Source organism: Athene cunicularia (assembly GCF_003259725.1).
Source record: "Athene cunicularia isolate RWA chromosome 6 unlocalized genomic scaffold, athCun1 chr6_part1, whole genome shotgun sequence".
NCBI lineage: Eukaryota > Metazoa > Chordata > Aves > Strigiformes > Strigidae > Athene > Athene cunicularia.
In genome coordinates, this window is record NW_020799105.1 from 2478593 (window position 1) to 2492621 (window position 14029).

A 14029-nucleotide genomic window follows, 5' to 3' on the forward strand; every position below is an offset into this window, starting at 1 on the left:
GGGGGGGGGGGCATTCTGGGTTTTGTTTTGTTTTTTTCTTTTAAACAACCAAAACTTAATTGCTTATGGTACTTTTATCTTCGGTGTAGTAAATGAGCAACTTAAGAACTAGTCTCTTTTCATATTTGCTAGAAGAACATACACTGTGTGTGTTTATATATATATAAACAAATATACTGCATGTATATATATATCCACAGATATTCAACACTGATGACACCAGAGTGCTAAAACATACATCAATATGAGCACTATTTCCAATACGCACTATTATTACTTTTCTTGAAAGAGTTACTACATGCATTTCCCCATCCATTTATGGGACAGTAAGATATATGAAGATAACTGTTCTGTTTTTCCAGTGTTAAAGAGCTGCTCCTAAAAAGCATGCACAGGTTTGGATACAAAGCAATTAAAACCATACAAAAGTTATTTTGTGGCTTTAAACTCACTAAAGCTAAATTAACTTTACTTTCAGTGGATGTAGCATTTACTTTAACTCATTTATTTAAATACAAAAGGGAAAACTTCAAAGTGCTAGAACAACCATATAGACAACTGATACACTAGACTAAATAAGTTCCCATTAAAGAAAACAGATCATCACTGCATAGCCACAAGGCAGACCTTCAGTTTTGGCAGTATGCAGACCACTTACACTGTCAATTATACTTTAAGACTTGTTATTTCACAGTTAAGAGACCCTTTTAGCAAAGAACTATACTGCCTTCTTCATATGACACCGTACTCCCCAATCCTTAAATATACACAGGGTTTGGTTTGAATTTATGACTGTTTTAAAGAAAGTCTTCATAAAGTTCTGATTTTTTTAGTCAGTATACATAAAGGCTGGCATGTCAGGTAATGGAGAGTGTTTGGACCTGTAAGGGGTATATTATATTCAGTACAAGCATGTATTTGATGTTTAAGCTACATAAACATTGACACAGAACCTTACTAAGGGTATCAGTATTCTGGTTCATATTCATGGTTCACTGATGGCCTTTACCAGTCCCTGCATTGTTTTCTATTTTAGCAACAAGAAAACAAAACACATCCCTGTGAAGTATGGGAAACCCCAATTTATGGCTAAGAATCCAATAACCAAGACAATGAGGTGGTAGTCACGGAGTGAAAAATGTTATTTTACATCCCCCTGCAGCTAGCCTTGTAGGATCTTAGTCATAATGCTTCATGAAAATCTGAACTGACCCACATGCTCTTCAGCCAATCAATCTTTTCAGTATAGTAGGTTTTGAAAAGGGCCAGCAATATTCATTGGGAACAGTACCATTAACATTGCATTCAAAAAAAGAAAACATGGGAAACCAGATCCTTGCTCTCCTACTCTGTTGATATGCTCTAGTATTAGCCAATGTATGGTAATACAAAAAGAGTCTTGTAGTGATGTAAAAGGCAATGAATACGTCTATAGAATAATGTTCATGTGCAGCCAAAATGAAGAAGATTCCAAAGAGATTCAGGACCCAGGACAAGGTGTGCAAGAAGTTCCAGCTCCTTGGTGTATCTAGGAGAAAACAGAAAGTGACTAACCTTGACTGTCTCAAAAATACGGCTTATTACGAAATCCAGGTCTAAACATTGTAAGTTCTTGTACAAAATTTTAATCCAAAAATGTGATTAAGTTACTGTCTTCATCTGGAAATATTGTTTATGTCTACAGGTCCAATAAATCCAATTAAAACAACCACACAAGTTATAAATGTCTATCACTTCATGACTTCATTTACAAATACAGCTGTTACACATTTCTGGATTAACAGAGCATCCTAAAATGGTTTAGGATCATGTGAAGCAGAATTCTTTGTTCAACCAACTTCTTTTAATGAAAATCATGTCTTTTCCATGTAATAAGGGGGAAAATGTCATAAAGCATACATAACTCTCTTATTGCAGTCATTCCACCATAGATGAATTCAAACTATGTTAGCTTTGTAATGTACCAAATCACACTTTGTATTTGCAGAAGAGCACTATTGTTTCATATATTCTCAGTCAGCATGATGTTTGGTATTTTGGCTTTATGGATGATACTAAAGGTACAGCCACCTAGATGGGTATTTTGCCTGATAGGGGACAGTGGCTGATACCTAGAGAAATGGTCAGAAACTGACAATCCTAAGTATCTTCCCTAGTATTCTCCTAGTAGTAAGCTAGAAAATCTTTCTAATTTTCTTGGCTCATGTGTTCTCTCAAGTGTGTCCTATTCATCCTTCCATTAATCTAGGTGGTGCTGTTCTTTTTGTGTCAAGCGAACAACCACAGACCTGAGAAAGAGCACAGCAAACTCAGTTTATATTTCTTTGCTTAAATGTTACACTCTGAACTTTCTGAGGAAGTAAAGCAGCAGATATTCTTAATACTTATGAGACATTTAAATATTTACACTCTTGTACCCTTGGTTGACAAGCAGTACATATTCTTAACACTTAAGGACATTTAAGTATTGACACTCTCTACTTACATTCTGTGACAAAGAAGTTGAGCATGGTCAGGACAACAGTGTGGCCACTAAACATATAATCTCCACATGTATGTACTCCAGTCAGAGTCATTCCAAAGCCACTCCATATTGCAAATGCCCGCTGGAGTTTTGCCCAAACATTGCCATACAACTAAAAGAAAGCAACATTAACTTTTAGTAGGTTCCAAACCCAATGCCTGAGCAGTTATATTCTTAAAGTTAACTGTATAGCACTATGTATGTTTAATAATGTTTATCATGTTGAGTCTTTTATTAAAATGCAGGTTAGCACATCACTGGATTTTATTTTGGTAGTGAGTCAAATTAGTAACTGCCGTTACTAATTATATTCATCATACCTCCACCTCTGATGAATACTAGAATTTAGAGCAAGTATTTTGTTACAAGTGATTTATATACAGTTGCCACCTGTTTTTGAATATATTCAACCTCTCAATGCATCACTGTCCAGCTTCCAATATATTCAACTCAAACCTCTTCTAACTAAAAGTTAGGATAAAACCATAAAAATCCCATGTTTTATGGGTATCCCTTATTTATTAGAAGGGGTGAAATAATGTGTGGGTTTGGTTTGTTTTTTTTTTTTTCAAAAGCATGCATCCAACAAGACAAATGATTACTCCACTTCCAGCCTTTCTTCATTAAGTCAGTATCTTAAGTGCACACTTCTCTGATGTATTCTCTCCGGTTTACATTATGAAATATTCTGAACAGCCTTCCCCAAGTAACTATCTCCTCTCCAAAGTGGCAAGTCCTTCTAAGACCCCTAAGGATGCTTGTCTGCATACTAACAATTAATGAAGGGGTGTGGAGGGGAACAGGAGAGAAACAACACTGTTCTTACAAACACACACTTAACGTTATGGTCACAACAATCTAAATCATATCTTAAATAAAATTTTAAAAAAGGAAACAAGAAAAACGATCTTAAATTTTACCTTTCCAGTACACTGCAAGTGCTGGCCTGGCACAGAGAGTGAGGTAACAAACATTGTAATGCAACGTAGTAAGAATACTGTCCCCATGAGGCTGCACAGCCTTCGCAGGAGTATAGATCTGGGAAAAGTACATAGGAACTGATTTCAAGAATCCTAATAGATTATATTTTTAAATCAGGAAAGTTATGATAAACACATTTCCCCACACTCCAACTTTGTCCCATGAAATCCCTTCATCATTGCTGTGTGCTTCACAGTAAAAAAAAAAAATTTTTTTTTTTTTAAAGTAGTACTGCAAAGCTATAGTTCCACATGACAGGGTGAGACACTGTAGCAGGCTTACTGTGACCAAAAGGTACAACTACACTCCTTTGAAGCTATACTTGTACTAGCTTTGGCACTCATACCTTCCGTTGGCAAACTGCTAAAAATCAACAAACTGGTAAAAATTTAACTTAAGATACACATGCACACAAAAAGGTTTTCTACCCTTTGGTGACAGCAAGCTGCTAGGCTGGCTCAGTCATCCTGTGAAATTTCATTCTTGTAGGATTTTCTTACTGTACAAAATTGTTACAGTATGAGAGTGTGAGTATATACTGACATTCTCTGGAACGCATATATTCTGAAGGAAATGACATATAAATCTGGTTAAAAAGTAAATTCAGATTACTCCTTCATAAGATTCATGAGTCGCCATTCTTGATTAAATCCTCCCTAATCCATTTTAACAGAACATATTAGAAACTTAAAAGATTCTTATTGAACAGAAAGTTTTAATCATCATAAATTCTTGTTACAGTCCTTTCTCTGAATCAAAGTAGCAGTTAATTTGAATTTTACATATTGTGTATATATATATATATTTATATATTGTATATATTGTACCTGTGTTTGTGAAGCAGAAGAACCAACAGCCAAATGTAGCAAAGAATTACGCCACATACTTCAGTCATAGCAAAAGCCCATGGTATCCTAGGGACGCTAAAAAAAAAAAAGGATGAAGCAAGAAAGTTAATTTAAAATACCAAGGCTTAATTTTTCTTTCTAATCTCAGCATTGAGAATAAAGGCATATAAAGTTCTAACTACAGAACTAACTTGCATTAATCTGACAATAAACTACAACAAAAAAATATTTTGTTAGATTGAATAAGAATTTGAATTTTAATTACATTATCTCATTTCTAATAACGTATTTTCAATAGACATTTACCCACAATTCACTAAGTCAGTCTCTAGTATGCTCTCTTAATTCACACGTGCAATTTACTAACAAGATGTATTCCTCTACGATTGCTTCCCAACAACCTTTTCCATTTTGAAAAACTTGCATCATGTGAACTATGCTGCTTATAAGAATGCCATGTCCACACAATTAATGAAATCTGGCAAAGCCTAAAATCCTAGATACTTGTAATGAAGTAGAACTGCACAGGAAACTTAGGAAAAATAAAAGCTGTTTTCCAAGTTAGATTTCAGTGATAATCACTTTATGCAAACCTTTTAGCCTTGCTTGTCAAAAGATTTAATATTTTCTTGCACATGTATGGCACCAGTAACAATTTCTACTCTGCAATTTCACCAAAATACAGATCAACAGATTTCAGGAGGCTGCTCCTTGTAGTTTTGTGTTCCCCAATATAAAGGGGTAACAAAGCGCTGCTTAAACACTGGCTCTATAGTAGTCCCCTTGCATTGTTTTGTGAGCTGCTGCTCTCTGACCTCCCCCATCCTCCTACTGTCCTGGGAACAAAATCCAGTAATGCCACAGCTCCTGCTCTCTCTTCCCTCTTCCACTCTGTTGGATGTGGTCCATCCTTGCTGAGTTATATCTAAATTTATGGGGGATTCAGCAGTTACTCAAAAGATTAGACTCCTACTGACTTCATGAAAACCACTGATGAAAATGAAAATTACTGGCAGGAATTAGGAGATCATGAAGACTGAACTCTTAGTTTATCTTGTATTTTAAAACTCTCTAAACAAGTTATCTATGGTGCAAGTGTACTTCCCCAAAGGGAGCATTTATCCTCTACTAAATCTATAGTCAATAACTAGAATTTCACTTTTGCTATTGTGTCTCTTTTCTGCCTAAGTGGAAAGTGTTCTTTAAAAAACGAGCATGTACTGCCTAAATCACAGCAGTGTTTTAGTACACTGATACTCTACAGTTAAAGATGCTGATCTATTTAGTCTACTTCAGATGGTTTCTCTAAACCATCTTCAACAAGTTGACAGTTGGGAGACAACAAAATACAGTATCAATGCTATCCCCTGCTAATTTCCTTGCTCACTGGCAGACCAAAATATACCTTCATCGAAAGTTTTTCTATATCAAGACATGTTAAGCTTCATAGCAGCATCTGGATTTCAGAAAAAACATGTGGCTGCCTACTGATAACAGCTGACCATCACTCTGGACCAGAATGAAAGGATGGACAAATTAACTCCTGTATTGACATTAGCTAAAGATAGATAATATAAATTAGATAGAACAGAAGCTCAATTTATTTACCCAAGAAGACTAAATCTCTGCATCTAACTGATGCACATTTCAATCTTAGCAGAACATTTTACTACACTCTAATTACTATTTTGCAGAGGCATCTTCAAGAGCACATGGAACTTCAAGAATGAAGAAAAGACAGCCTATACTTTAACCATCAAGTTACTATTTTGTTTTAAAAGAAAATTTCTTACCTGTCTAGAAAGATGTCTGGCAGAGGTGGATATGTTTGCATGTCAGGTACTCGCTCATGTACTATAACCATAACAAATGATGTAAAGCCAAACACTATGAAGACATACACACAACTTAAAACCGTTTTCCAATACTCAGGGTCCAGTCTTCGTGCAGAGTGTTTGTTTTTTCCATTTGCATACTGATACTGATCACCATTCAAGTCAGTAATTGGTCCGTCATAGTCCCGAGGTACGTCACCATTACAAAACCAGTCAGTACCCTGCAGTGAACCAACACTTGGGCACGCTGTGCCAACATGACTATCACTGTTGTAACCCAGCTCTTCTAGGACATCAATATGTTGCTTCTGCAGTTTGCGTATGGACAACATCAGCCTTTTGATATCCCCCAGAACTTTGATTTCCAAAGGAGGGGATCGTAAATCATACTCAGTAAGTGTCAGTAGTGTAATTCCATCTAGTCTGTGTCTATTGCACAGAACATCCACATATTCACAGAAGCCTTCTTCCTTCAGCCACTTGGCCACATTCTTGGTAGTCCAACGTCGAATGCAAAGCTGGTTATTCCCTGCCATCATCCTTCTTTATCCACCAATAGAATTGACCTGTTACATATTAGGGAAAGAAATAAGACCTGAATGTTTAACAAAGATTATTGAAACACCAGTGTATTTTGTGCAATTTAAGATCCTTAATAAGCCAAAGGCTTTTTATATGAGCCAGCTCAAAACCAGACATATAATTTATTAGGTAATATAAAAATGCTTTTAAAATAATTTCATTTTTCTTGAATAAAAAGTATCTCACCTGTTCCTAAATAGAAATTTAAAGCTACTAAGAAGCAGAGTATTTCCTAGATGTACCCAGTCAACTTCTATTCTTTTGTTAATAAAATAAATAAATCCAAGTTTGTTAATTCCACTACGCAATAAAAACCAAAGATTACTCTATTTAAATACCAGCTTAATCATTAGCCGTTTCCTCTGTTTGCAGTTCATAAACTAAGAGAAAGTATAGCCAGCAACCATGTAAAACTTAATTAAAGCTAAAATAACAGATCCTATACATTCCACTGTTTTAAAATATATACTGAAGCTTAGGTGCCATGACATTCCCCGCCCCTCCCCAATAAACCTAGGACTAGCTATCTACAGCAATATTGACCCGAGACATCTTAGTTGTATGCTGATGGTGCAGCCATCATGTTTCTATATTTGTTCAGTCTCAATAATTTAGATGCTTATTATATTTTGAATCCTTTAAAAATACTCAGCTTTCAAAACATTACTAAAAATTAAGCATTAGCTTTAATTCCAAAGAATTTTCAGAGGTGATGTGGTAATAGATAATGTAACAACACACCAAAACCAGAAAAGATGTATTCTCTTCATATAGATTTCTCAGTAATTATTTTCTTGACTCTACAACATTGTTTTAATGAAGGTAAGACATCTCAGCAACATTTTAGTCACATGGAGGTGATGAGTTACCAGAACTTAGAACAACCACCAGAAAAAAGTTAACCACAGAATGTTGTGATACATGAAAAAAACTTTGAAAAGCTGTCAACATGTAAAAGTAATAAAAAGCTTATCCAATATTTAAGACCCACAGCAGTACAGAATGGATTTATGCATAATTTATATTTGGTGGCTTATGTACAGCTACCATCTAAGAAATAGCTACAATTTCACAGCTCCTTTGTACTCAAAAAATGTCTAATTAACTAGAATGCTTCAATCATGCCAGCCAAATCTCAGAAAATACAAGACAGTACAATACACTAGTGCCACATACATCATTCAAGATTTTCAGAAGGAAAGCATCTAAACAGTCTATTTAATCTATTATTTATCTTCTGTATATAGTAAACAGGTACTCAAACCCATCATGAATATTCAACAGAGTTTTACATCTTTTTCAGGGACACAGCTCTTCCAAAAACAGAGGATTTTTGCTTCTTACTTTTCTTTTTAGAGGTACTGCACTTATTGTTAGAAGTAGCTCTTATAATAATTATTGGATGCAACTTTTTCTTCCAGCTCACATCTAATCTAATAGGACCACGCACTATTTTGTTCTATATGAGACAATTCAATTTGTTCAGTGAGATTTCCCAGCAGTGCTAAAGAAATAGTTCAGAATAAAAATGAGAAGGAAAAAACAGCCAACAAACTTGCTCTTCTAAAAGAATTGAGGGAGTGGTACTAAAAGAATTAAAGGAGTGATACTTATTAATATATTCTCTATGGAGTGGATTGTATATTAACAACATGTACTTAACACATAGTTTTAATTTCTCAAAACTCCATATACAATCAATATGTATATAATCTTTAATACTTTGATTTAAATAGTTGCCAAAACATCCACAAACCACTACTAGAATCTCTGCATTTACTCTTTCTTCTCCATATAAAAGGGTATTTTCTAATTTCTATGTTATCTTACTATTTTTGAAAGTCTCGCTCAAAACAACTGTAACTACTTTGCTCACACAGCTATTAACAAGAGAAATGATGACATTTAATTTGTAATTGATGATCAATTAATTGACCTTTTTTGTACTACTTATTTTTATCTTACTCCAGTAAAATAAACAAACTTCATTTGCTTATCTGGACTTACAATTTTCCTTACTCAGAAATACAGATGAAATACTGAAAAAAATTCTAAATCACAGCATTTTTTTATAACACTGTAATCATCACAAGTCTTCTAAAAGCAGTGAATTTAGACTCACCAAAAATACACTCAACTTACTGATTTGTCTTCTAACCTAAGCAACTTCTGAGGGAAAACGCAGGAAACAAGTCAAGTAGCCTAACACCAGGCTAGTGCTTCTTCATTTGGCACTTCAGGAATAAAAATCAACCCTTACCAAACATGCAGTAAAAGTAACCTTACAACACTGAGTAAGCATACCCATCAAAGGTCACTAATGAATGGGCTGCACCTGGGAGAAAGTCTACATTAATCTTAAAATGCATCTGATAGGACCTGCTCTCATTTTTAAATGCTGTCAAAGACAAGACAACCAACTGGAAAAGACAAAGAAATCAACAAAAGAAACAAGTACTTCAAGTACTTACACAAAATACAACTCTCACCATTCCATACAGCTGGTAGCTAATTTCATCCCAAAAACAACAGTTAAGTTCAATTTTGATGACAAGGCAACTTCTTTCAAGTCAGAAACTGCCTTCTCCTTCAGACTACTCATTTAGTGCCACTTTTGGAGAGTGAAAAAGGCACTTTCCCCTCATAGTCTTAGCACCTGGAATACAATACAGATCTCTGCACCCAGCTGCTCCTGTTCATTTCTGAAGCTTAGGAATGCTACGTAACATTTCCAACACTACCAGTCTGCAATGCAAAAGCGACTAACATAGCAGAACAGACCAAGTCACCTACATAACTGTACTTGTCTTCTGAAAGAAAGCAGCACTGGTAACTACTCTGCCTTCCGCATTACTGGTTTTATTGCTGAAACCAAATAATTATCTAACGATGAATAACATGCATGAGCAACACAGAGCAAGCACAGACTTAAGCGTCAGAGGGCAAAATATACTTTTTGCCTGACATCAGCAATGTCTGTAGCTAGCTAGTTGATTACTTTCCTGCTACTGTGACTTTAAACTTAGTCAGCTCATCAGCAGTACGTATCATGTGTCCCACTTCCCTTTTTCCCTTCCCTGGCCTTTCAATTAACAGCATGAACACAACTGAATATGAACTTCATTTGCATATGCAAAAGTTTGGGGTTTTTTTTTAAAGAAAAATGTTACTTTATGAGCCATGAACATTTCTACAATTTGATTAGGGCATAAGAAATTAGATGCCTCTGAGAGGCTGAGTATACCCTGGTTCTTAGTATGTATTTTTCCTAGATGTATATTTAAATATGGAAAATTAATCTCTCTCAAAATTTTTATCCAAAATTCTACCATGTCTTTCTCTACTGAATTACTGCCAGTCAGCCATTAAGTCCCTAACTTTCCCAGCATACAGACTTTGAGTCAGTATAGTGAGGAAAAAATGTGGAAAGTTGAGTATGATTATCATTACTCTAGCCAAGGAAAACTATCATTACTATCACACTAACATTAGGCTGCAATCTTGTTAAAGAAACCACATTTGATTACACCAGAATTATAGCTGAAGGGTTAAATAAGATCCTAGTTATGTCCACAGCAGTTCACAGAATGCTGAGCGGATTTGTTTATTCCAGACACGCATGCAAAGCCCTACTGGCACCTTTACTGGTTCACCACCTGCCTTCATGTGCCTGGGAGAGTCTGTAGCTCTCCTTGCTGACATGCCCTGACTTTTTTCCCCCAGCTACGTTCAATTCTCACTATCCTTGAGAAGAATTTTAGGAAGGACGCTGAAGAATTATCAGATCTCAAGTGACTTAACCTACATTTCTCTGTGGAAGGTTTCAAACTGAAGTTTGAATATAAGCAATTCCAATCAGCCCCTCCTTCGCTGGATCCACTGGCCTAGGAGAACACCTTGGGGGAAAAGTTTTACTGTACAGAGGCTGCTGATTCACAATGTGGACAAGACCCAGGTTTGAGGCCTTGGCTCCCCAACACAAAGAAGCCATACATAAAAACGTGCGCTGAGTCAGCCTGCAATAATAAGGCCACTGTCACATACCAACTTAGGAATGCTCTGCTGGAAAAAGAACACACAGCATTGCCTTTGTTACACATCAAGTCCCAAATACTCTGCTGACTTGTATCAAAAACTTGTCATTTGTTCCTCCTAAAAACTCTCAATTCTTTAGTGCTTGGTTAAAGCAAATAGCACCAAAGGTTTCATTGCCATACAATATACAGTGACTTAATCCTTACCTTTTAAATGCCACCATAGAGTACAGTATCTTGTAAAACAAAAGTTGAAAAAGACACTTTCAAAAACAATACATGATTTTTCAAGGGTTGAATACAATAGCTAGCATGATATACATAAAATGATCAAGCACAGCAAAATGCCCACGAGATTGAAAAATTGGATATTTTCCTGAAGCAAGCATACAACAACTTTAAATGCAGAAAAATTCCTGTAGAACTTGCATTCAGTTTTACTTGATGACTTTGCTATCAGAGTTGTTTCATAAACATTTCCAGTTAGTGAGGTTAGCAGTAGTATTTTAACCGTACTCAAAGGTCTCAGTGCTATTTATGAAGGTAAGATAAGAAATCTTATAAAGTAACACTTGCTTAGTTTATCGTATGTCTTAGGTTCTAAACCATCAGGAAGATGTGCTTTTCAGGAATTATTCACTTAAGTGCTGCACTGTGGAAAATATAGAACTGATACTGTGAAATCAAAGATCAGCTCTATACGCTTAGAAGAGTCTGCTGGAACGCCTCCATGCAAAACTGACAGCATCTACTACAGAAAGTCCTGAAAGCTAAACATATTTGTCTTAAGAACCACTAAGTGCAATTACGTAACTGCAGCAAGCTGAACAGAATACACACTGCTCCCTGACTTTTACACCTCATTAAACCAAATGGGTTGTACTATACTCGAGTGAACACTAAGAGCGCTCAACTACTGCTCTACTTGCCAGTTAACAAAACATTTTTTATCCTACCACCGTAATTCAAGACAAACACAAGTGATTTTTAAACAACTGATCAAGTACTCCACCACTTAACTTAGGATGTAATTTACAGTATTAACATTTGTACAAGATCTCGAGCATTTCAGGTGCTCAATGTGAAGTGTCAAGTGTTTTTCCCTCCAACTTCAAGAAATAGTCTATCCATCTCCTAACAAAATGTTTGCTGCTCTTCATCCTTATACAACTTGGCAGTAAAACAATTCAGGTTTGTTTTTCCCCTTTCATTTCTTTCTTTTCTTCCCACGCTCCCATCTTGGGATAGAAATGGGGGAAGACATGAACAAACTCTCCATCCAAATTAATACCAGAACAATATCTGAAGTGAAAGTATGTTTGGTTTTGCTCTCCACAAATCATTTACAACCTGATCTTTCTGGTCTAGCAAAAATCTAGAAGCCTTCTTCATTTCAGATGCATGAAAATAAATGAGAAATAAACTTTTTAAAGTTATGTGATTATCAAATAAACATTTGTAATGTAATATGGCTTATATATATTATACAGGCTGCAAAACTGAACTCTGTACAAAGAAAAGTGGTAACAGATTGCAAACTCTAGGCCAAGCTGGGTTTTTAATTGTATGCTACCAAAAAAACACCCATACAGCCAGCAAAAAGAAGATCACATAGAACAGAAATCAAGATAATTCTTGCTCTCTACAAATCTACAGAATGTTTCCTTCACATCTAAGTAGGACTGTCACAACAAACTTACGAAATTTCCCAAAGAATTTCCTTCCACTGGGTATAAAAATCACTTTGCCCCAATCCTGCAAGTCAATTCCACCTTTTCTTCTATATCACAGAAAGCAAAAGGAAGAAGCAGATCACAGGAATTTCCTCATCTCTGGTATTCAGCAAGAGGCACCCCCTCCCAAACATAAGGGGTATTGAAATGCCAGGAAATGTCTTGCTGAGCTCTTGCCACTCCAAAGAGCAGCACAATCACAGACACCGTGTCCAGCTGCACTAGGGAGCTCTGTGGAAACGGAGCACATTTAGCTCAAGCGAAATCCTCCCATCAAGTCGTCTTACAACGCAGCCTGTGTGTTGAGTTTTTATAAAATTAGTTCTGCAAACTGAAGCATCAAATACAAAATCATGAGACCATTTCAACTCCAATTACAAACCAATAAATGTGAACATTAGAATTGCCTCTCATTTGCCTCGACTTCCATTAACTTAGAGCTGAATAAACCTACACTTTTTAATTATTATTTTTTTTAATAGGAATCAATACTCATTAAGTAATTAGGCCGTGAGGCCACCTAATGCATAAACAATATATTTGATTTGAGAGACTGAGTGGGTGACAAGTCCCTGCAGGATGTCGGCTTTCTAAACACACTTGGGCCTTAAACTCACACAGGCAGACTCCTCCCTTTATACCTGAAACTCCAACAGGACGCATGCAGATCAGGAGCAGCGCTTTTCCATGCTGCCTTGTTAATTATCAAATTCTACATGTTCAAAAACTTTTTTAACTCAACAATATTTTGCCCTCAGAAAGCCCACCAGTTTTACACCACTGGCAGAGAAAAAGAGTAAAACAGCTGAATATCTGTTTCGCCCAGGTACGAGTGTTTTGATATCTGACTGTAAGACTAACACAAAGCACAAGCACTCGGCACCAATTCCAAAAACGATTCGTTTCCTGTGAAGGCTGACAGTGGAATGGGAAACCAAACGATTTCCGTCTCCTACCAGACTCTCTATAACGAAAAAGCACAGTAGCAGCACGCCCCCGACCTACCCGATATTTTTCCAATTCCTGCTCAGCACATCGCGGATCCTGCCACCTCCCCGACGAACACGTTCACGCCCTTTCTGCTAATGGGGCTTCTTCCCTTGTTGATCACAGCCGAAGTCGAAAATTTACTAAGTTCTGAACGAAATCGACACAGCCAGGCACAAAGCCTAAACCATTCCATCCTCGCCACAGCAGATGAAATAACTTAAGCGAAAGACGCGCACGATTTTTAGTTTCCCAGCAGGCTGGTTTCCGCAGGAGCTGGCGCCGAGAGCCCGCCAGCCCACGCGGGATGAGGGTCAGACCCCACGAGAGATGTGTCCGTGCAAGATACGCGCATTAATTTCGGCGGAGCAGATTTTCGTCCAAGAAACAATACAAGCGGCTTCCCCCCCCACCCTGCGGTAGATGAAGCTGCGACTGGAGCGAAGCCACCCTTTCCCTCCCGAGACCCGCGGAGCCCGTCCGCAGCCCGGGGCGCGCACACGCT

General features: G+C 36.8%; 1 protein-coding gene and 1 long non-coding RNA gene across 4 annotated transcripts in view; one reads left to right on the forward strand and one right to left on the reverse strand.

Annotated features, from left to right (window-relative positions):
- The window catches only part of LOC113481471, a 15528-nt gene extending 5606 nt beyond the window's left edge, over positions 1 to 9922 (forward strand). The window contains exons 2-3 of the long non-coding RNA XR_003398686.1: positions 3310 to 3313; positions 9910 to 9922. This is a non-coding gene — a long non-coding RNA (uncharacterized LOC113481471). The remainder of the gene's footprint in view (positions 1 to 3309; positions 3314 to 9909) is intronic.
- SAMD8 (sterile alpha motif domain containing 8) lies at positions 8 to 14015 on the reverse strand. 3 transcript variants are annotated; one of them, XM_026851119.1, is made up of 7 exons: positions 13543 to 13915; positions 12635 to 12768; positions 6147 to 6754; positions 4333 to 4428; positions 3445 to 3562; positions 2486 to 2636; positions 8 to 1528 (listed from the first exon to the last, which is right to left on the reverse strand). In XM_026851119.1, exons 3-7 carry the CDS (start codon positions 6725 to 6727, stop codon positions 1224 to 1226), a joined length of 1251 nt encoding a protein of 416 aa, XP_026706920.1. In that variant the 5' UTR covers positions 6728 to 6754; positions 12635 to 12768; positions 13543 to 13915; the 3' UTR covers positions 8 to 1223. The 3 variants fall into 3 exon arrangements, with proteins under 3 accessions (XP_026706920.1, XP_026706921.1, XP_026706919.1); XM_026851120.1 differs by lacking the exons at positions 12635 to 12768; positions 13543 to 13915 and adding an exon at positions 13938 to 14015; XM_026851118.1 differs by lacking the exon at positions 12635 to 12768.
- Between the last annotated feature and the right edge of the window lie 14 nt (positions 14016 to 14029).